The sequence below is a fragment of the Arachis hypogaea genome, chromosome 14, assembly GCF_003086295.3.
Source record: "Arachis hypogaea cultivar Tifrunner chromosome 14, arahy.Tifrunner.gnm2.J5K5, whole genome shotgun sequence".
NCBI lineage: Eukaryota > Viridiplantae > Streptophyta > Magnoliopsida > Fabales > Fabaceae > Arachis > Arachis hypogaea.
In genome coordinates this window covers 71,758,360-71,780,767 of record NC_092049.1, presented here as the reverse complement: position 1 = coordinate 71,780,767, position 22,408 = coordinate 71,758,360, and the positions used below count along the sequence as shown (strand labels likewise).

At 35.6% G+C, this 22,408-nt stretch overlaps 3 protein-coding genes across 5 annotated transcripts; 1 reads left to right on the top strand and 2 right to left on the bottom strand.

Annotated features, from left to right (window-relative positions):
• Positions 1 to 6,409: 6,409 nt before the first annotated feature.
• LOC112742097 (probable inactive dual specificity protein phosphatase-like At4g18593) lies at positions 6,410 to 10,399 on the top strand. Of its 2 annotated transcripts, XM_025791339.3 has the most exons (4): positions 6,445 to 6,573; positions 7,910 to 7,978; positions 8,878 to 9,150; positions 9,659 to 10,399. In XM_025791339.3, exons 3-4 carry the CDS (start codon positions 8,916 to 8,918, stop codon positions 9,811 to 9,813), a joined length of 390 nt encoding a protein of 129 aa, XP_025647124.1. In that variant the 5' UTR covers positions 6,445 to 6,573; positions 7,910 to 7,978; positions 8,878 to 8,915; the 3' UTR covers positions 9,814 to 10,399. The 2 variants fall into 2 exon arrangements, with proteins under 2 accessions (XP_025647123.1, XP_025647124.1); XM_025791338.3 differs by lacking the exon at positions 7,910 to 7,978 and having other exon boundaries at positions 6,410 to 6,573.
• LOC140178298 (uncharacterized) lies at positions 8,069 to 17,783 on the bottom strand. The gene is made up of 2 exons (XM_072214171.1): positions 17,171 to 17,783; positions 8,069 to 8,230 (listed from the first exon to the last, which is right to left on the bottom strand). The coding sequence occupies exons 1-2, from the start codon at positions 17,781 to 17,783 to the stop codon at positions 8,166 to 8,168; spliced, it is 678 nt and encodes a 225-aa protein (XP_072070272.1). The 3' UTR covers positions 8,069 to 8,165.
• A 310-nt stretch (positions 17,784 to 18,093) lies between these two features.
• On the bottom strand, positions 18,094 to 20,072 carry LOC112742096 (probable purine permease 5). Of its 2 annotated transcripts, none has more exons than XM_025791335.3 (2): positions 19,879 to 20,072; positions 18,094 to 19,386 (listed from the first exon to the last, which is right to left on the bottom strand). In XM_025791335.3, exons 1-2 carry the CDS (start codon positions 19,910 to 19,912, stop codon positions 18,320 to 18,322), a joined length of 1,101 nt encoding a protein of 366 aa, XP_025647120.1. In that variant the 5' UTR covers positions 19,913 to 20,072; the 3' UTR covers positions 18,094 to 18,319. The 2 variants fall into 2 exon arrangements, with proteins under 2 accessions (XP_025647120.1, XP_025647119.1); XM_025791334.3 differs by having other exon boundaries at positions 18,094 to 19,389; positions 19,879 to 20,029.
• Between the last annotated feature and the right edge of the window lie 2,336 nt (positions 20,073 to 22,408).

Sequence of the window (22,408 nt, the reverse complement as noted above, 5' to 3'; positions counted from 1 at the left end):
ATATGCACAGGAACAATGAACACCAACAGAAGAAACAAAGATGTAAATTGCAGGTTCAAAGTGGTGTTCAGGCCTAAATACAAAATGCATAAGCTAGCTCATTTCAGGCCGCATTTAGAATAAACAGAAAATTGCACAATATGAAAATAGAATGCCAAATGAAAGCAAAATCCAAGCTCTTATGCTGATCAGATAAAGAAATCAGATCAAAAACCTCATTCAAGCATTTTAAGAAGCATAATATATGCAGAGTATGTGCATAATATAGTTTAGCATTCATGGCAGCATTAACAGAAACAGTGGGTACAGGTTATATACAGCAACATTCCCAGTTTCAGAAAAAATCTAAACAAGCAGCCAGCATCAATCAGCGTTCAATCCTCAAAACAAAAGTCATCTAGCCTATAACCACCTAGTTACTAAAAAAAATTAAAAAGCAGAATTTAAAAGAAGCAGTAAAAACAAAACAGAGAATAAATGAAGCAGGGCAGGGATAGGGATGAAGGGGAACCTGTGTTGCTGAAGGGAGAAGAGGATGAAAGAAGGTGAGGGCGAGGTGGAGAGGGCCGCAGCGGCATAGGAGTCCGCCGCTGCTGGGTGCTGCTCGCCAGAACAGAAGGAGACGCGGCTAGGGCTGGCTCGGTGACTGGGAAGAGAAGAAGAAGGAAATGTAGAACAGAGAGAAGAGGAGAAAGAAAAAGAAAAATTGAAGGGGGTGGGAAAAAAGGCGACGGCGCCGCGGTGGTTCGCCGGCAGTGGTTGTTGCTGGGAGGGGTCAAGAATGGGTGGAATGGTTTAAGGAATGGGGGTTGGGTTCAGAGAGAAGAAGAAGAAGAAAGGGTTGGGGTGTGGGTTGGAACTGAAGCGCGAGTCCCCTTTCTTTTCGAATTAATGTTCGAAAAGTGACCTATGCGGACGCACGAGGTCGTGTGCGGACGCACACAAGGAGAACGAGGGAGTTATGCGCATACATGAAGGTGTGCGGACGCTTCGAGCAGAGAGCGAATCGCAACCTGTGCGGACGCACATAAGAAGAAAGGAAGTTGGCGTGCGATCGCACAAGGGGTGCGGCCGCTGCGACCAGAGGAGTCGCTACGGGCTGTGCGGACACACGCCCGGTGTGCGCTCGCACGAGCGGCTTTTTTTTTCTTTAAATAGAGTAAGTGTGCGGATGCACAAATGGGGTGCGGTCGCACAAAGGGAGAGAGAGGGTCGCGTTCAGATGCACAAAGTGTGCGTCCGCCGTGATCAGAGGGGGTGTTAAGGGGTGTGCGGGCGCACATCTTTGTGCGGACGCACAGGGACTGGAGAACAGGGGGTCTGTGCAGACGCACGAGGCGGTGCGGACGCACAGGTCTCTGTTCTTGCAACAAAAATTTTGGCTCTAAGGCACCAAACTTGACATCCAAAACATGTTTTCAAGTCCTAAAACATCACAAAACTCTCAAAAACACACTATTCCACTAAAATTACTCAACAAACATCAAAATAAATCTAACTAACCAAGCAATATAGCCCATTATTCATGAAACAAAAGGTAAAAGAGAGAGAGTTAGAAGGATATTACCATGGTGGGGTGTCTCCCACCTAGCACTTTGGTTTATAGTCCTAAGTTGGACTTGGTGAGGAGATCCTTGTTAGGGCGGCTTATGTTTCCACTCCTCCTTAAATCTCCAACCAAGTTTGCTATTGATTTGACCTCTGGGGTCCCAATTAAATTGTATCAAACTCATGAGAGAATTCAAGCTAGCAACTAGGATCAACCCTTGTTGACTTTTGAAGTTTATGCCCGGATCCCATGCTTGAGTTTCTCTATCACCATTGACATACTTGTGCACTCCATGAAATCCACTAAATTGACTCTTGCACCAAAATTAAGCTCCAAATGTTAAATTGGCTCCTTGGACAAACTTTCCATTTCTTGGCCAATCAACACTTGTCTCTTCACCATCTACTGCTCCAAGAAAAGTTCAGAGTTGACCATCCGTTTCTAAAATGGCATATTGATGTGGGGCTAGAAAACTTGTTGGAGAAGTCTTCACCCACTCAAATTGCTCTAGAACACATGCTTCCACCTCTTGGCAACTAAAATCTTCCTCAACCTCCTTTGAGTCTCTTTCATCATCACTCAAGTAAAAAATTGGAGGTTGTGTGAAGTCCACATCAACATCTCCTTCCTAATCACACAAAGGAGGCTCACAAAGGTGATTGAAGGAATTACCCAAGTCGGACAAAAAATCTCGACCGATGGAATCCTCTTGATCAATTCATACCAACTCCTCATTTATCTCTTTTTTCGCTTCATGTTGTGACTTGACGTCTCCTTCTTGATTTTGCAATTCTTCTTTCACTCCACACTTTTCACTTGGTTCCACACATTCATCCACTAGAATTTCTTGCTTGTGGCATGAGCGCAATGAAGCTAAATGCTCCAAAGCTTGTGCTAAGGTAGACATGACTTGCTCCTGTTTCTTCCGGAACTCTTGTTGTTCTTGAATGAGCATGAAAAGTACTTTTTGCGTGGCTTGATCCATGTATGAAGATGAATATTGAGGTGATGAAGGATGACAATCAAACTCATGAGGGTAAGGGTTTTGGTTTTGTATGTAATGAGGTGATTGTGTGTAAGATTGGTGACTATAAAGATAAGTGTTTGGGCTCCATTGGGGTGCATTATGGTGATGGTGTGAAGAAGTCATGAAGAAAATATAAACAAAAACCTACTAACAAAAGCAAATAAATAACCAAAAAGTGCTATTTACACTATTAACATATTCACATCAACCAAAAGAAACAACACCGTTTGCAAGTTTTCCTGGCAACGGCGCCAAATTTGATAGCAACGACCAAATGCACGGGTTTGGGATTTTGCACTAAGAATAGGATTGACGTCGCAAGTATAGTCCAAACCCAACAATTGATCATCAATCAAATGATGAATTCAATACAAAACATATAAACCGAGAGTAATTAAACCTCGGATCGTTCTCCCTAGGAATGCAAATGGAATGTTACCCTTTTGGTTGTTACGAGGGCAAAAAGGGTTTTGTAATGAAAGAACGAAATATTAAAAGAACCAAGCAATAAACGAACTAAGAGGTGAGCAACATTGTAATTAATGCAAGTAAGGGGATGGTAAGGTCAAAACTAGTAAAAATGCTATAAATGCAATAAAAGCCTTGACTTGGAAATGAGGATCCAAGGAATCCTCTCATCTCCATAACCACAACTATGGTAATTATGATGAGTTAGTCTCGCCAAGTTAACCCCAACCATCGAGGAATAAGTCAAGCAAGCATAATTGACCTTAATCCATAAGTCCTAACCAACTTACCAAACTAGTTGATAAAAGGCTAGCGTCAATGGAAACAAGAGTCAACTAACTACCCAAGAATTACCACTAACTGTCGGACATTATGACTCTAGTATCCTAGGAACTCAAACCACAAGCCAAGGTGGAAAAATCTACTCAAAACTCAGAGTTGGCATTTTCACAAATACCTTGTGTGCATAAAAGTAAAGTGTGAGAGATTGTAAAGGAAAATGTAAAACTATAATCAACTATCAACAAAACCAAACATAAACAAGCAATCAAACATAAAGGAGGCAAGAAACATAAAATTCATTGATCAAAACTTCAAGAAACATAAAATTGCAATATGAACAAGTAACTTGAACCAAAAGGAAATGAAAGTAAAGACGATGTAATTGACGAGAAAATTGAGAGTACTTACAACTTAAAGATGATCAAAGTCCAAAATAAAAGCTTGCTATAAAATGCTACAATGAAAATGGAAGTGAAAATAAAAACCCTATGAGAGCAATCTACTCTATACTACTCCTACTCCTAATTACTATGAGAAAACTATAAAAACTATGCTCCAATGTGCCCCCTTGATAAGTGATGAAATCTCCTTCATATAGCACTCCGAAACAGCATTCTAGCCTTCCAAGATGGGCCAAGAGGCCTCCAAATTCGCGCAGCACATGATTCATTAATGAAATCACGTGCAGGGACCTGTGCTGACGCACAGACGTGTTCGTCCGCACACGTGACTAAAAATTTTCCTGTGTGTACGCACAGGTACTCGTGCGCACGTACACGTCACTGTGTGTGCTTTCCTTATTTTCTTCATGTTTTCTTCCTTGTACATGCTTCCTTCCACTTTTGGCCATCCATTCTTGCCTTTAAGGCCTGAAATCACTCACAAACCATATCACGGCATCGAATGACATAAAAGTAGAATTGAAAGTCGCTAATCTAGCATTAAAATGCATGTTTTCACATTTAGAATCAAATTAGGGATCAAACAAAAATGTATGCTATTTTGGCGCTTAAGTGTAAGTTCATGTGCTAGAATCCATCCCAATTGAGTCAAAATATACCGGAAAATATGGACTCACCAAAGAACTAAAAATAAAATGAACATTGGGATAGAGAGATATTGAATTATCCGTATCAATTGCTTTCATCTCTTCCTCAATCAATGCATTCATTGATCTCTTGGCAATCTTAGTTGATTGAATCCCAATTCCTTGGTAATTCAATCTCTCTAAGCTGAACAATTGCCCGATTCCTTGATCTAATTGCTCATGGGAAGAGATGAAGTACGATCACTGATTATACCACATGTTTTTCCAAATCAAAGTATTGGTAGGATTACATGTCACTATATCCATCCAACCCCCAATCCGGTCCAACATGAGAAAGTATTTCTAGCATGATTTCATCATTCCTCTTCCAAGGTTTAGAGAAAATTCAAGTACGAGCAATTTCTCTTCCGAGACAATTGTTCAATTGGATAAAGATCGAAAGCTTTCAAGCAAATCAAGAGAAAAGATCGAAGAAGAAGAAGGAAAACAATTTAATCCATCAAATAACAATAGAGCTCTCTTTCCCAATAAAAAGGGTGGCAAAGTTAGTATACGCGAAGCGGCCGGTCTTCTAAGCTTTGGCCGTGCTTGCTACTGCCTCCAATCTTGGAGACACTGACGAAATCCTCCTCGGTGAAAATGACATCATTATAGGCGAGGAGGGCGGGGCCCTGCCACTGGGCAAGGGTGTCAGAGAAAAGTGAGTCTTGGAGGTAGGAGCGGCAGTCAAGGCAAAGGGGGACGGTAGTGGCGCCAGCATCGTCGACATTCTGGATTAGCTCCTTGAGGACGGTCATTCCCTCGAGGTAGTTCACAAGCACCTCCCTGATTCGGCGCGTGAGGTCCACCGCCTGACGAAGTCTTCTAGAAAAATGGAATCAGAAGACGTCATTGCGAGAATCAAATCGATTGAGTTTGAAAGGAAGGGAGCTGGGTTGGTTGGTTGATTGGTTCTATGGGTTTTGAATTTGATTGTGCATTGAATTTCATATGTGACTGTAATTAGAATTTGCTTTGATTTTTTCCTTTTTTCAAGTTATTGCTTCTGTGGTTGACATGGTGAGACAGAAGAAGAGGTTGAAGGGGAAAGAAAAGTCTGCAGTTGAGATTAGAGTCGAAAAAGTAAAGGGAGGAGGAAGGGTGGTGATGGCGGTGGTGGTGATGGTAATGGTAGCAGTGATCGTGGTAGTTGAGGAGGAGAGTGGTGTAGAGTTTGAGATTGGAGTAGTTGAGAACATTGAGAGAGAAGGGGAGGGGAGAAGAGATGATGGTAGTAGTGGTGGAGAAAAGGGTAGTTTAGAAATTTTATTTAATTTTTTAGGGTTTGGATAATTTTGCTTGCAAAAGTCCTTTTTTATAGGTACAAATGATAATTTCCGTCTTCTATGGGTAGATATGTCAGCGTTTTCAACTTTTATGGTTAAAAATGGTAGTTTACTCAAAAATTATGAAAAAGAAATAATTAGTTATATAGTTATGTTTCTGTATATAATGTTTATGTTTATTTTAATTAAATTAGGTCATTTAACAGTTTGGTTATTTATTTTGATTTTTTGAATTGGCATCAAGCAAGGAGTGCGGGAATAGTTACGGATGCTATTCAAATTTTCACTTGGTAACTGTCAATTGACATTAGGTTAGTCTATAAATAGAGTTTTAGACACATTTTGTAGGGAGTTCAGTTTTTTTAGAAAACACTTAGAAACTCAAAATACTCTCAGCCCTTTAGCATCACGGAGTAAAATTGGGAATCTTAAATAATTCTTCTAAACTCAAACACTTATAATTTATCTCTTTCCTATTTTTATTAATAAAATTTCTCTACTTTTACTTGTTTATCTCTTTTATGTTTATATTTCTTTCTTCATCTTTTTTAAATTTTTTATTTGTTTTAATTTCTACAATTTACTTTACTTCCGACACCTTGCATTTCTTTATTTATTTATTACTTTTAATCTTTTTTAATTTTTATTGACGATACAATTACGACATTAAATTCTCTTTTAAATATTAACAAAATTTGAGTCCACTGGACGGTTATTTTGAGAATACTATATTTATAGCAAGGATCTTTTTGGTACATTAAAATGTCGGTCAAACTTTTAATCAAATTCTCAACGTTCACTCTCATATCGTATTTACAGTAAACACAGTAGCGACGGCGGTGTCTGTGTTCTCTAAGCTTTCCTCAGTTGCAAGGTAGTTCTTCGTCTCTCTCGGCATATCCCACTTTTCTTTTCCCAATTTTACAGTCTTTCTAACCCTAAACCAATTAGCCCTAGTATTGTTTTCTGTAATTCTTGGACAATCGCAAACCTCGAATTCTAGCCCAAGATTAATATTCGATTGCAAACGTTTTATCTTCAAATTTTGAATTGAATTGAATTCGTAGGTTATGAATAGCCAAAAGAAAATTTTGATTGTCGCTGTTCGGACTATGATTGATCAGTGCAATTTCAATTGTTAGTGTAGCTTACCTATCTAGTCCTATGTGAAGAAATGACGAAGTATTTATTTGACGCAATCATTTTGATAGTGTAGCTTACCTATTCTAGGGTTCGCTTATTATTAGAGCGCTTGTTGACGATGATTATTCCATAAGTTTCAGCACAGCCTACATGGATGTACAAATCACCTCTGAAACTTTACAATATTCTCAAGGATGCAATTCATGTAGTTAGCTAGTAAAACCTCATTCTAGTACATTGAGACATTGAATATTAAATATAGGTGGTCAACCTACTCTGCATAACTATATATTTTTATATAATCACATAAATCGATCACATTCCATCATTAGTTTAAATTTAATTTTTCCTTTAATTGGTTGGCTTGCATATTAGCATGTTTCTGTAGAGTGAGCTGTCCATCGTGTTTATGTTTTATCTCAGAATGTACTTTTGTAGCTAGCATCATCAGTGCTTCTAAAATCTTTCGAAGTATTGAATCTTCTCAAGGCATTATTATAGGTATCGGATGTAAACTGGTCACTGGAACTAAGTTTGAATCAAGGCATTATGTGAAATAAACTTCAGGTGTTTGCATGTCTCTGCAACCAACACTGAAAAACAATACATCTCCATCGATAGTTCAGATCACGGCCATCCAAAATTACCTGCTTTGCTTTTACCATCACATCCACTATAACTCGTTTGCACCAGAAGCAAGGTCCTTCCCTGCCTCTACAAAGTTGTTGTACAGCTCCATCAAATCTTCTTGTTGGGCTTGAAAATCAGAAAGCAGTGTGTTAGGAAACCAGACATTATGGACTAGAGAGCTTAATTGTAATTGAGAAAATTGTAGGCTCGGTGGGTTTTGGAACTAACTGCCAACTAGGAAATGGAGAAGAATATTCTAGACTTAATATGGGAAAACCTTTATAGGGAAGGGGAGGGATTTTTTAAGAGACTATCTTAGACATAGAAAGATCAGCCTCCTACATAACAGCAATTTCAGCTGCCTTTAAAGATGCCATAGATTTCACTCATCATGATTTGGAAAAACTTGCGAATAACTTCCATTTCTAATGATGTAGGTAAGGGGCCAAGGAGCATAGTGTGCCAAAAGGAGAACAAGTAGAACACAAATTCATGTTTAAAAACAGGTAAAAATAGAATTAAAACCCATGTCAGCTTTGCCACCACTGAATTGGGTCCATAGTAAAAAAAGAATTGCTAGTTGTTGAGAAGTGATAAAAGAAAAAGTATATATTATTTGTAAAACTATCCCAGTAAAAAAGCATTGGATGAAGTCAGAAATAGCTTAGTGTCCTGCGCTCGATAGTTAACTTATTATGTTTGTTGGAAACATGGGAATGCAGGGGCATGAGACTGCAGCTTGCTGTGTCTTCTTCCTTCTGTAATGAATAAATGAAAGAGAAGAATTTAGAAGGAATGAATATCTTGTAAATAATAAAGTTTTGTAGGAATCAGGTCCTTTAGTTTTTGTTGTATTCTTTTGCTTTAAATACAAGTCTTCTTCCTCTGAACCAGAATGCATCAAAGCATCTAATAATAGGAGGATTTATCAGCTTAAAGTTGTTTACAGTATCACTCAATTATATTTTATCAAAATAAATAAATAAATAAAAATCATATGTTGTCATATCGTTACAACAAAGCTTTATTCCATTAGGTTGGGTTAGCTAAATACCAATCTGTCATTCACTTGTGTTTAGAGTGCATCTAGGTGGAACAACCATTTAGTGTTAATTTCTCTACTTTGCACAGGTTGTTCTACTATGCACAAAAATTTAAAAAGAAAAAGAAAACATCTAAAACATGAACTTTGATTTTCTAAATTGTAAGAAACTTTTTTCTGAAGTTGAAACTAATTATGGCTAGATGAAGATCTCATCTGAAACTAAGTTTGTTGTTGCTGTTGTTGTTATATCAATCTATTTCCACAATTGTCTTGTGCTTTAACCAATGACTGTCACACAGTTTTCAGTTCTGGCTATATGGTAAACTATAATATCTCTTCTCATTTGCCTCTAATTTGCAGGACAGCAAGCACAAATATAAGTTGATTATTTAATACAAATGGCTGAATCGAGTATCTCTGAGTTGGAAACTACAACCAAACCACAAGTCTTATACCGGTGTAAGAAATGTAGAAGAATTGTTGCTTCAAAGGAGAATATAGTTACTCATGAGCGTGGAGAAGGAGAATCAAGCTTCAAGTGGAAAAAGAGAAGCAGTCAACCCTGCGAAATGGAAAAGCAACCAATTGATTGTACCTCAGTATTTGTTGAACCTATGAAGTGGATGCAAGCAGGTTCCTGGAAACTTTCCTCTCATATCTTAGTTTCCATAAAATCACACTTCTTCAATCATTTGTACTAACAGCATGATTATTAAACTCTCAAGTTAACTTGCTTATTTACTCGGATCTTAGATTTGAGTCAAAATTTATTCTATTAACTATCAAAACATTTCACAAGAATCTTTTATTTAGACTTCTAAAGATGATATTTATATATTTTTTTTAATTTTTAACATCATAAATTCATTATTTATTCAAATTTTAATTTTTTAAAATTTGTATTTAATCTTTTTATATCTTTTATTTGCTTCATTATAATATTGTGAGTAAGTTTTTCAACATAATTTTGTTTTATCATGAAATTATTTTATTATTGTTAGATTTTATATAACTATGTCAGTATTCTTAAATAAGAAAATTCTTACAAGTCTACTATTCGAATTTATCTAAACTCCACAGATGTAGGTAAACTCAAGTTTGATTATCTTGCTAATCCCATTTATTTTTGTTGACTTGTTAGTGCAAGAAGGTCATGTAGAGGAGAAACTTCTTTGTATCGGATGTAATGCACGCCTGGGCTACTTCAACTGGGCTGGTATGCAATGCAGCTGCGGCGCTTGGGTTAACCCTGCATTTCAACTTCATAAAAGCAAATTAGATGAGTGCTACATGTAAACTAATCACCCTTTCAGCTTTCTCAAACCAAAGGTTGAGTTGTATTATTTTCTCATGAACGAAAGATATGGAAGCTTAGCTTGGACCTTGGAGCATTGCCTTGTGCTGCCTTTGCATCTCCAAACTATGTGTTTTAGGTTGCATATTATAGGTTAGTCACTGAATGAGTAAGGGAAATAAATTGGGAATGATTCTTATGATATTGATCTGCTAATCTTCATTTCAAGCTCATATCTTCTAATCTCTTCCCTTCTTATTTTTACCCATAACATTACTTTTGTTTCTCTCCTTTTTTGTGCGAGAAATGCTATCAACAACTAGAGTTGTGCAAGACACCTACCAAAAGAGGGAAGGGGGAAATGTAAAAAAAATGCATTGTTTATAATTTGGTTTGTACTGACTGCCAGGCCATAGTGGTAAGGTTTAATTTTTTTTTTTCCCGATGTAGAACTGTTTTGTCTAAGTATGAACTTCACCTCATAATTGCTCCTGAGTTACCAAATATGATCATCATGAATTTATTTGATGCCCTGTAGGCGGTACAATATTTTATATTTCAAATTTATGCATTCCTTATCCTTCTCAATACCCGTGTTCAGTGTTTGTTTATATTTGATATTATAGATTTGTTTTTTTTTTATCGGGAATAGAATTTAGTATCAATAATTAATGATAAATCTGAATATTAATTTATTAGAATTATATTAGTTTTTTTTATTTTAATAAGTACAAATTAATTTTAAAAAATACATTTTAATACAAAGTACTTTTTAAGTATATTCTAACTTTTTCTAACTTTTGTTTGTGTGTCATTATTCATTATTTTGATGAAAAAAGATCTTCTTTTAATAAAAAAAGATTTTTTTTTTATTTTTTTAGCGTATTTGATAAATTTCTAATAGTAAAAATAAAAGCACTAGAAAAATAAAAAAAAAAATTTTTGAGAAGTTATAATTCACATTTTTTTTAAAAGATTTTTTTAAGAAAAAAAATATTTTTTACATAATAAATAAATAAAAAAATATTTTTATATTATTATATCCAAACATAATTGAGAAATAAAAAAGATTTTTTTGTGTGAGATATCTAAATATAAAATTATTTTTACTTTTTCATAAGATCTTTTTAAAAAAAAAATAACTCGAAAAAATTTTTTTTTTTAAAAACTCACCTAAACAAATCCTTAAAAACACTCTTTAACTTTTTAAAATTATATAGATACATAATTGTTTTTATTTACCAAATATAAAATGTGATTTACCAAAAACAAGTACCTCCAACACAGTGTGATTTACCAAATGCAAACACCTCTGTAAATGTTTTTAACAAATGAAGCACCGCTCTGAAAGGTGTTTAACAAATTAGGCCGAAGCTCAGGTCCATAGACTGCTAGTTAGTTTTTTGTTAAGTTTTCTTGATTATCTAGCAATACTGATCTAAAAAAGTGTATTCTACATTTGTAATTCTAATGTTGAAATAAAACATTAATTTTAACAAGTAATACATTTTCTTAAGTAAATAATATAATAAAATAATTGCACCTTCTTGTCAAAATTATCTCATAATAGTTATTTATTCTATATGTCCAAAATTATAATTTTGTTTAAATAATCTTTTATATATTTCTGTTATACAAACAACTTAACTTATTTTTATTCTAATAAGAAATATTTCTATAAATATATTCAATCAAAATAGTTCTATTTCTAATTTTGCTTTTACTTTCAAAAATTACTTCTCTCAACCATCTAAGCACACTAACCTTATACCATATTAGTATATTACACAGAAATTATTTTTCATATAGAATATATGTTTGTGTTTTTGCTCAATATTAGAGATAGGATATTTTGCTAGTTTATAGGTGCAGGTTCAACATGCAGGGAGCGTGATGACAGGATCCGTCAGCGACATGGCAGTTCTCCGACAATACAAAAGGGGTGTGGTGATATAGCGAGCTCAGCGGCGTGGCAGTTCCCTAACAATAGCCTGCGAATCCAGCAAGCATTGCAGAGGTTCCTGCGCGTTCCCAAGGAGCTGCAGCAACATAGGGTGGACGTGTTGGGGCTATCTACATGCAGAGGATAGTTTCTTCACTCTGGTAACCAACGACGCAGCTCAAGCTCTATAAATTGAGCTCCTTCGTTTCTATTTCATGCCCCATTTTATGTATACTGTGTAGTGTGTGTTGAGAGAGAAGAAATATGAAGTGAGGAAAAAGAAGAGAGTTAGAAGTGTATCATTAGTGTTTTTTAAAAAAATAGAGTAATTATGCAAAAAAAATGATTAGTTTGTATTGATTAAAAATGATACGTAATTACACGGTACTCGAAGAATATATTATCAATTATTTGGATCATCTTGTTTATGTGAGTTGATAATTTTCTTTTTTTTTTGTAATTTAATTATTTTAATTTTTGTAATTTTAAATAATATTAATTTTTGATAATGATATTATTTTGTTTGTATTTAATATTACTATATCATTTAGTTGAGTTTGTAAATATTAAATTTAATAAATAGTATAAGTTTTAGTGTATTATTATTTTATTTTATATTTTTTTGTTAATTAATAAACAGAGAAATAATATAAATGTAGATCCCATTAATTTTTGGAATTATTTGTTATAATGTGATTATTTTTGTATAGATTTAATAAATAATTTAAATGTCAATATTAATGAATATTTTTTTATTTACAAAAATGAATAAATATTTTGAGTTTATAAAAAAATTGTGTTTGGGTATTGTGTATTTGTTATGATAATTATGAAGGATAGTAATATTACTGTATGTTATTTTAATTTTTATTTATGACCATATTTATATTATTTAAACTAGTAAGTAAATAGTATAATATGATATATTTTATTTTATTTTTTATTTATATAAAGTAGTACAATCAAATTATTATTATATTTTATTTTTTATTAAATAATTCTTTATTATATTGAATAAATATATTTAATGAATGAATGTATTTAATAGATATATTTAATGAATAAATATATTTTTGTTGTACCAGCCTAATAGGAATCTTATGGTTCGTAAACTGGATCTGCTAGAGTCGCAGAACCTGATGGTAGAAGACGCTTTACGAGCAACGGAATTCTACCATGTTTTTAGAATTGGGGTGATCAAAGGATTTTACCTTTTACTATCTGCTTTGGTGGAAAGGTGGAAGCCGGAGACTCACACCTTTGTATTGCCGGTGAGTGAGGTTATTGTGACACTGGAAGATGTTGCTCATATATTTGGCCTACCCATTGATGGACAAGTTGTGAGCGGCTGGACATATAGCAATGGCGAATTCCTGCAGAGCCAGAGCATCGCGATTTTCGGCTACGAACACGTTGCGAGTTCCTCCTAATCTTACATAAAGTTGGCATGAGTTTGCCATATCAGAGACGCAGAGCGATTGAACACTTTGGAGTCTATTCAGAGATACATCAGATGCCAAATTTTCTGTTTGCTTGATTTGACCGTATTCGCGGATAAGTCGACGGCATATGCCCACGCGAAGTATCTATCGTTGCTCTTTGATTTTGACTAGATCCACACTTACAGTTGGAGGTCAGCATGTCTCGCGCATCTTTACACGACACTGTGTCGTGCATCACGTTACGATACTAAGGAGACTGATGACCCTCTTAATCTTTTATTTGTTTGAACATGGGAACGAATGCCGTGTATTGTACCCGTACCGAGACAGTACCTTCCAGCGGCCGATGTATCGGTTGCTCGAAGGTAACTCTTCCTATTTTAGTTGTGTATTCCATTGACGATACATATTTGTTTGACAACACATTTTTTAACTTTTTCAATGTTACGTGTTTGAAGTGGAGTCATTCCGAATGAACTACTACGTGGTTATTAAAGACCACGGCTACATTTAGGAACCAAATAGACTACGTGGAAGAGGTAAATATTTTTGCTTTGTGTGTGTTAACATCCAACATTAATATCAGGGTTCTAATTTTCTAATATCGAAGGAGTGATCATACTCGATGAGTCACATGGACACCTTGAGGTGTCTGACACCAATGCTCCGTTATTGACGTTCGAGTGTGTCGAATGGCACCCTGCAAACCGAGTGATGCGTTAATTCAGGTACGGACAACCCACCCCAGAGATAGCAAGAGTCATTACACTAGAAGAGCATTGCATGACTCTTAACAAAGTGCAGCTTCATGATTTGACAATTTTACATGAGGGGTGGATAGCGGAATGGGACATCCGTCGTAACACTCGGTTGCGGGATGGGCAACCCCTTTCAACTTGGGACTTTAGATTGTCGGTTGAGTGCTGATGTTGTCAGGGCAAGTTTCCCAACATCCACCTCAACCACCAGCACCTCAGGGGCCACTTCAGTATGCAGTGTTTGAACTGTTTTTCTATTATCTCCCATAGCAACAAGACCACTGTCAACATAGTCAGCACGACCAGACCAGCAAGCACATTGAGCCTAGCCGTCGCAGCCGACACAGTCAACACAGCCAGTCCAACGACCACAGTGACCTAGCCCGCACGGTCGTCAGAGTCAGTCCAGTTGCGAAATTCAGCCTACATAGAACATTTTGCTCGGACAGCAATGGGCTGGCTTTCTGCAGATTCCATGGCAGATTCCCGTTGATGAGGATGGGGATCATCATATACAGCAATGGGTTGACACTGGTGTCAGTCATTTTGCAGATCATGGCCATTTCAGTACTATCCCTACAGCAGCAGAGTCTGGTCAACATGGGTCTGCTTCTGGTTGTACTTTAGGGTGGGTGTCGTGTGATTCCCGACAGTGGTTTCATCGCTCCACATATGGTTTTCGACTCTGATCGTCTCAGTCTACTAGATACCCCGGTGGATGAGGTTGTTGAGTACAACCCCGGTGCATCTGTTTCGGCAAAGAAAGTTAGGTCGGCTACCTCAGATGTCGGTGAGTCAGTTCAGGGTCATCTATATAACCTACAGACAAAAAGAAATCCATCTGATAGGTTTACTCCATCGCGTTTCGGTCAGGGTATGATGGGCAAGGGACTTGATTGGATTATTCAAAAGAAGTAAGCAGGGGTTTAGTAATTAAGTTTAGTTTTTAATTAATGTTTTCTAGGTTTGGTAATTAGGTTTAGTTTTTAATTAATGTTTTGTAAGTTTACCTTATCGAACGTTAAATTATGGTTTCGGAATTAAGTTAATTTAACTTTTAATTAACCTTTTGTAAGACCACTGTTGAAATTAGAAATTATCATCTTAGAAACTGTCAACAGTAATAACTCGTAGAAGTTAACATGTTACTTAATAATACAAACACGACGACGCAAAAAACATTAACTGATAAAAATACCTTAAATATACGAACACGACGAACCTAAAAAATATTAACTGATAAAATTAACCCTAAACATACAACACAACAACCAATAAAGATCTAGGGTCCAGCATCATGACTAACTCTACTCGGTCCAGCATCATGACCAACTCCACTCAATCCAGCACGTTGAGGACATCGACTTCGACTATGATCTTGTCTACTACAGAGACGGCATATCCGAGGACAACGCATTTCTCATGAATCCATTTCATTGAGGTATCAGGTCAATTTGGGGCGACCTTTTGACGTTTGCCGCAAGGCGGAGTTAGTGACCAATGTTTGTCCTGGATAAGCAACCCATGTCTCTAGATCGCCTAATGGTACGAACTCAAATCTGTGGACCTTACGAACATCTGTCATCTTGTACACATCATTCACATACAACTGCCAGTTGAGTCGCTAGTTGGCACAACAAGCAATAACATGTCGACATGGTAGTCGTTCCACTTGAAAGTGCCCACAGTCACACATCCGGCACGCAAGATCAACTACCAACATCTTTTCATTATGCATTTTACGCACCTCAAACTCCTTGTTTCGTCTATCAAACCGGTGCACAACTATATTTTCAGTACGTTGCATATTTGCTTCTATCCGCTGTTGTGCAAAAGCAGAGAAAGTAAATCCAGCCTGCTTGCAATTGTGAGCCTCGATACTCTTCCGCGTAAATAACTCATTTAACCGATAATATGTTGCTCGGATGAGTGCCAACACAGGGAGGTTTCAGTCACCCTTCAACATTGAATTAATGCACTCGACAAGGTTTGTCATCATGTAACCCCATCGATGTCCCTCGTCAAATGCCAATGCCTAGTGTCTAAGTCCAACGACATCGCTCCACCAGGCATATGCCTCGCCTCGCTCTTGCAACCTCTAATAGTTGATGTTGTACTTCTCTACCGTGCTTTATTACACAATGTTGACTACAAGTTTTTGCAAGTGCGGAACTTTGAATGCCCTTAAGAAGTTGCTACTGATGTGCCTAATACAAAACATCCACTATGCTCTTGGAGGTTGCCATTCATCTCCGGAACGATTTACTACTGCTCGGATTGACTCATGTCGGCCTGAGATTATACCCATACCGTCTCTTCTAACAACATGCCTTCGTAAATTACTAAGAAAAAAGTGCCACACATCAGCGGTTTCCCTCCCCCACCAGGGCAAAAGCAATAGGCACAATGTTTTGGTTACCATCTTGTGCAACAACAACCAAAAGTGCACCTTTGTATTTTCCGTAAAGATGTGTACCGTAAACCTGAACCAGAGGCTTGCAATGCTTGAATGCGCTAATGCATGGGTTGAAACTTCAAAATATGCGATGAAGTATCTTGACATCGTTTGCCTCCTCACTCTCGTTGTACAGGGGTCATGTTTCTATTTGGACAATTGAGCCAGGCATCTTCCGAACCATGATCGAGAATCACCATGGCAAAGCTTAATAAAAATCTTCCTAACCATTGAAAACTTTGGCTATGGACTTCTGCTTTGCAAACTAAGCCTTTCGATAACTGATGGTGTAGTTGAACCGTGACTTAACTTCCACAATAATAGATTTCACCTTGATGGACGGGTCTGTCTCAACTAATGGACTTATAGCCTCAGCAACTGTATCGGAGTCTAACTTGGAATGATATTGTGAAATCGTTCCCATGGTGCATGTGTGTCTACCATTGTATCTGCGTATCTCCTAACAAATTTTTTCTGTATCAAGTTGGCTTGGATAAGCCAATCGCACCTATGCCCAAACGTCTTGCATTTTGCATAGAACGTCTGTGGCTCAGACTCACACACATTGTAGTCGACTCCGATCCTCTAGAGATAGTGTAACTTCTAATTGCTACGACGACTGACTTTCTAGAACTATATTCTATTCCAATCCTAAACTCTCCGTCCTCAGGATCAGCAACACCCACAGAAAGCAAAAATCATCAATCATTGATTCCACCAAAATATAAATTAACAAAAACATATTATTCACTCATCACGTACCTATGTTTGCATATTCCGAGAATTCTGGTGCATGCATGACATCAAGATCCAAGTTACGCATAAAAGATGAAACGTCCATCGGTTGACTAACTAGGGAATGAACCACTACATTCTCCACTGCTGCCTCAACTCCCACATCATCATCCTCATCTTTATCGTCGGCTTCATAAGTGGCTTCGAAGTCTTCTTCGCTGTCACTGTTCATTCCTTCGTATACTGCAGCTCTATCATCCTCTATATCTAAATTATTTTGAATCCCATCTGCCTCTACGTTTTCAAAATCAACATACAGCTCAATCTGTGGCTGTGACATCTGAGTCTGCCGATGAATTTGGAATATATTCTGCATACTCGCTTCATCAATGATCGGCATAATATCAAACTGTATTAAACTACCAAAAACTATAACTGAATTCCAATATAAAATACTGTTCACTCTCCTCAACATACTGTTCTTCATGCTTTGACAGAGACCATTCTGAAGCTCCATAAACTTTATGGTGCATGAAACTACAAACAAAAATAGATTCTGACACACAAACCTCACTCCTTCATAAATATTCCGTATAATCTCACCGTTACGACATACTATCAAGTTTGCGGTGCCCTCCATCACACCAGAAACACACTCAAATAACTCTTCTCTCTGCAAAGAAATGTTACCAAACTTGGCCGTATATAAACAAAGCACTCAACATGCACAGCACGTGTTGTATCACCATCGAATCACATAGCGACACGTCAACAACACGCCCCCCACATGTTGAAACTGCCGTAACACGACCCATGTGTTGAATGTGCCTCGAATCACATATTGCCATGTTAGCAACACACCCTCCACATGCTATGTCAGCACGCCCTACACATGTTAATGCTGCACATCTAACACATCCACCTACATACAAATACACTAAAAAAGACCATTTTCATTCAAAACACCAACATACTCTCCATATTTAAAAAAAAATGAGCCTATATTAAACACGAATAATTGAGGCCTGCATATAAAACATACTAGTCAATGAGAAATTGAGTCCTATACTCCTATAAACATACAACATTTAATGCAGCCCTTCGGACAGAGGTATATTCATCATTCAACTAGAAAGTGGACCAGGTTACTGGACTCGACATTCTACACCTGCTTTCTTAAGATGATTTTTCACCCATAGAACTACCATAAATAAATGAGCCAAATCCCCATACGGTAATCAACAGTGAGAGGATCTTGAAACCACTCATTGGGTCATGAAGCAATATCACTGCAGCAATGCTTGTTATCGGAGTTCTGACCGCATTAAGCACACCTGCTAGCACAGTCGAAGCCAAGAAAACAACGGCGGTGGCTCCTAAGACCCCCAACTGAAATGTGATTGCACCCCAAATGATTACAAGGTAATAAGCTGCTCGACCGCCTTTGAAATTGTTAGCTTCAGATGTCATTCCTTGAAAATCACGGCTCAAAAGAACCCCTACAGTGGTGAACGCAAATGCAAAAAGAGATACCATAACTTGTTGTTCCAGAACAACAATGAAGGACCTTCTTCCGACTAAATTCACAAAGACCAACTCCGAGAGGGCAAAAATAAGCCCATGAAGAGCAGACCCTAATATGTCCCACACGTATCCCATGATGTACTGGCTGTCACTGATGCCAGGATATCTATCTGAGCTAGAATCCAATGCGATAATGGTCAATCCAGCAGTTATGACAACAATAGAATTTATTATCGAAGCATTGATTTGGTTCTTGACAAGAAGGTAACCGAAGAGCGCAGAAAAAACAAGGGAAGATGATGCCACCAGTGAAGCAGTAGATGCAGGGAGGTATGCATAGGCGTAAGCATACATAAGGTTGTCAGCAGCACTTAGAAAACCCAAAAAAATATAAGATAGAGCGAGTTTTAAACTCAGCGGCGTTGGAGAGATTCTCTGAACAAAGTATGTAGGAAACAATATCAGAGCGGTTAGAGGCCATCCAGCCACAGACACCCAAGATATGATCCACTTGCTTTGACCGCCATTATCATAATAAACGCGAGACAGGATGCTGGAAGCAGGAAATGCCACGAGCATTGCTACGATTCCAAGAATGAGAAGAATCCAATAGGGGATTGGCCTTCTTTTGTATGCATCTCTAGCCTTAGCTGTGAATTCGAAAATTTGATCCCAAAGTGAAGAGGGAGGAGTTGATGATTCTGGCTCCATAGATGATTCTGCTATAAAAAAAAGCATAGTTTCAGTAAAACAAAAAGCCTTTTATACTTCTACATATAATATATCAACAAATCAATGACTTCTACATTAAATGAGAAACAGAAAATCATGGCAAATGTCATTACAGGGCTACTTTGTCTTCAACTGTTGAGTATTACATATTTTCGTCATAAACCAAATAAGGGATTATCCAGACCCATAACAGATGCAAAAACAAAAACAAACTCAAAGATTAACTCTATAACATCAAAATTTATTTCCAAATTTTGAAGCATTCCGAAGTCATAAAATTGTCAACTAATCTGAATTCATTACAAGCTCCGAAATATTGATGAATGGAATGGCGAAATTGGAAGTTAAAACCACACAGCAAAAGTTGGTCACGGGGACATATAGTATAGCTTTGGTCACCAGCATATGTTCACGTCACTAAAAGAATAAATAAATATGAATTAGTTTGTTTCAATCATTTCAAATCGGAGACAACCTACCAGGTTCAAGCAGCGGCACAGACGGCAGTGGCATGACGGTCTTATTGTAGAATATGATTTGGGGATTTAATGTGATGTAGTGTGCGAGAGAGAACGGTTGAGTGTGCGAGTGACGCAATTAGTCACCGAAAAAAGCATAAAAAATTATCTTATGAAAGACCTGATAAGAATATTCGAAATACATGGATGAAAATGGATCCGTACAGAAAAAAATAATTCTCCTAAGTTAAGCCCATTATTAATTTGTATAATTACAAACCAATCCGGTTCGATAAAGAAAATTGGGAATGGTTAAACCCAAAAAAATAATATAGTTGTTAATCAAATAAAACAAATATATTTTAACAGCTAAATTTTTAAAAAGTTTAGAATCAATTTAATAATAATGCATGGCAATTATATCTGATTGTCTAAAACGAGCACAACAATTATGTGCTTATTAGATGTACCATATTTATATAGATCATTAGATTTGATTAAAGGAAAATCAAAGACTAATATGAAAGAAGAGTATTGATGGATTCTAATAAATACAGAATATCATAGTACATAAATAAATGCTTTAAATGGTAATACTTTAATACGCAATACTTTAAATGGCAATAAAATTTTTTATTCTTAAATAATTAAATATAAAATATATAAATACAAAAATATGAGTATTTTTTATTCAATAATATTAATTATTATACAATAAATTTTTATAATATTAAAAAATTATATTAAAATAAAATTTTAAACTGTAACATAAAAATATAAAATAATTAAAATTTTATTTTATATTATTTGACAAATAATTAGATTATTATATTTAAAAATTTATTAATTAGCTAATTTTGTTAAAAATATTATTATATAAAATAATTTTTCATCAAGATATTTTAAAATATGATTTATTTAAAATATTATGTATAATTGAAAAAAATAGAAAGGTTAATTTCATGTATTATATATAATATTTTAAATAAATTATATTTTTAAAATGCTTTGATGAAAAATTATATTATATAATAATATCTTTAATAAAATTAGTTAGTTAATAAATTTTGAATATAATATCTAATTATTTGTCAAGTAATATAAAATAAAATTTTAATTATTTTATATTTTTATGTTACAGTTTAAAATTTTATTTTAATATAATTTTTTAATATCATAAAAATTTCTTGCATAATAATTAATCTTATTGAATAAAAAATACTCATATTTTTGTATTTATATGTTTTATATTTAATTATTTAAGAATAAAAGATTTTGTTACCCTTTAAAGTATTGTGTATTAAAGTATTTCCATTTAAAGCATTTATTTATATACTAGGATATTCTGTATTTATTAGAGTCCATCAATGTTCTTCTTTCATATTAGCCTTTGATTTTCATCTAATCAAATCTAATGGTCTATATAAATATGGCGCATCTAATAAGTACATAATTGTTGTGCTCGTTTTAGACATACCCTGATTTGCTTATATTAAAAGTTATTCTCATAAAATTATTATTAAATTAGTGCTAATTTTTTTTTTAAAAATTAGCCATAAAGAATATATTTAATGCAATTTGAAAACTTTTGAAATAAAATTAAAACAACATAAATCTTAAATTTTTTTTAAAACTTTTAATAAATTTTAAAGACAAAAAATATACTTTACCCTTTATTTAAAAGGCAACAAATTCGTTACTTCTTTTTTTTACGTGGAAGTAACATTAACAATAGTAAAATATTTATAATTTAAACCCCGTATTTTTGTTTTTGAAAATTTTGGTAATTAAAAATTTGTCTCTCTGCCTTTTATTTTAACATATTCCCCCTCCTTTTAATCATAATTTTAAAGAGATGAGACAATTAGTGTTCTTGTCTCTTTCTAGTTTCTACTGCCATCGCACCACACTTTCAGGTCCTTTGTGTTGTTGTGCTTTACCATTGTCCCTGCGCCGCTGTCACTCTTGCTCATCTAGGATTTCAGAAGATTGCTGTTGCTTCTATCGACAGGGCCGCCACACCACAATTCTGCCGCAGTCGCCACATATCTAGCCCTCTCTGCGTTGAGTTTCATCATCGCCGTTATGTTCCTCTTCGTCACCATTATCTCCGATCTCGGTCCTTCTCCCTCATCTCTGCCCCTGCGAACTACTCCTTTAAGGTTTTTATTTTATTTTATTTTATTTTATTTTATTGTCCTTTCTATGAAAATTATGTGAATTTAGATGCTCTTATTCTTGTAGGATTCCATAGTAAATTTGAAACTTTATGCAAGTATAACTTGTACCTAACTCAATATCTCTATCCTTGCCAAAACATAAAATGATTTATTTGAATATTGAATACAGAATGCTTGTCAAGTTAAGTATCTATGAGCAAATGTTTCTGATGATGAACTATTCAAAGCTGTTCTCTTTAGGTGGCAATGGCATAAGATAGTAAGCATTTCTGAGAAATGCATTTTATGGCTTTCACTTGACCTGTGAAGCATCTACCGTTATTTCCGGAATATGAATTTTATCATTCAACAAGAAAGCAAAACATATTTTC

What these genes read in the sequence shown, in the direction of transcription:
- LOC112742097 (XM_025791338.3), top strand. Translation starts at nt 8,916, where the DNA reads ATGGCTGAATCGAGTATCTCTGAGTTGGAAACTACAACCAAACCACAA. An exon ending in TATGAAGTGGATGCAAGCAG is followed by an intron (nt 9,151 to 9,658) that starts GTTCCTGGAAAC and finishes TTGACTTGTTAG; the next exon opens with TGCAAGAAGGTCATGTAGAG.
- LOC140178298 (XM_072214171.1), bottom strand. Translation starts at nt 17,783, where the DNA reads ATGGAGGGCACCGCAAACTTGATAGTATGTCGTAACGGTGAGATTATA. An exon ending in CTCGGAATATGCAAACATAG is followed by an intron (nt 8,231 to 17,170) that starts GTACGTGATGAG and finishes TATTCATTACAG; the next exon opens with AAGGAAGAAGACACAGCAAG.
- LOC112742096 (XM_025791334.3), bottom strand. Translation starts at nt 19,912, where the DNA reads ATGCCACTGCCGTCTGTGCCGCTGCTTGAACCTG. An exon ending in TGTGCCGCTGCTTGAACCTG is followed by an intron (nt 19,390 to 19,878) that starts GTAGGTTGTCTC and finishes TTTTTTTTATAG; the next exon opens with CAGAATCATCTATGGAGCCA.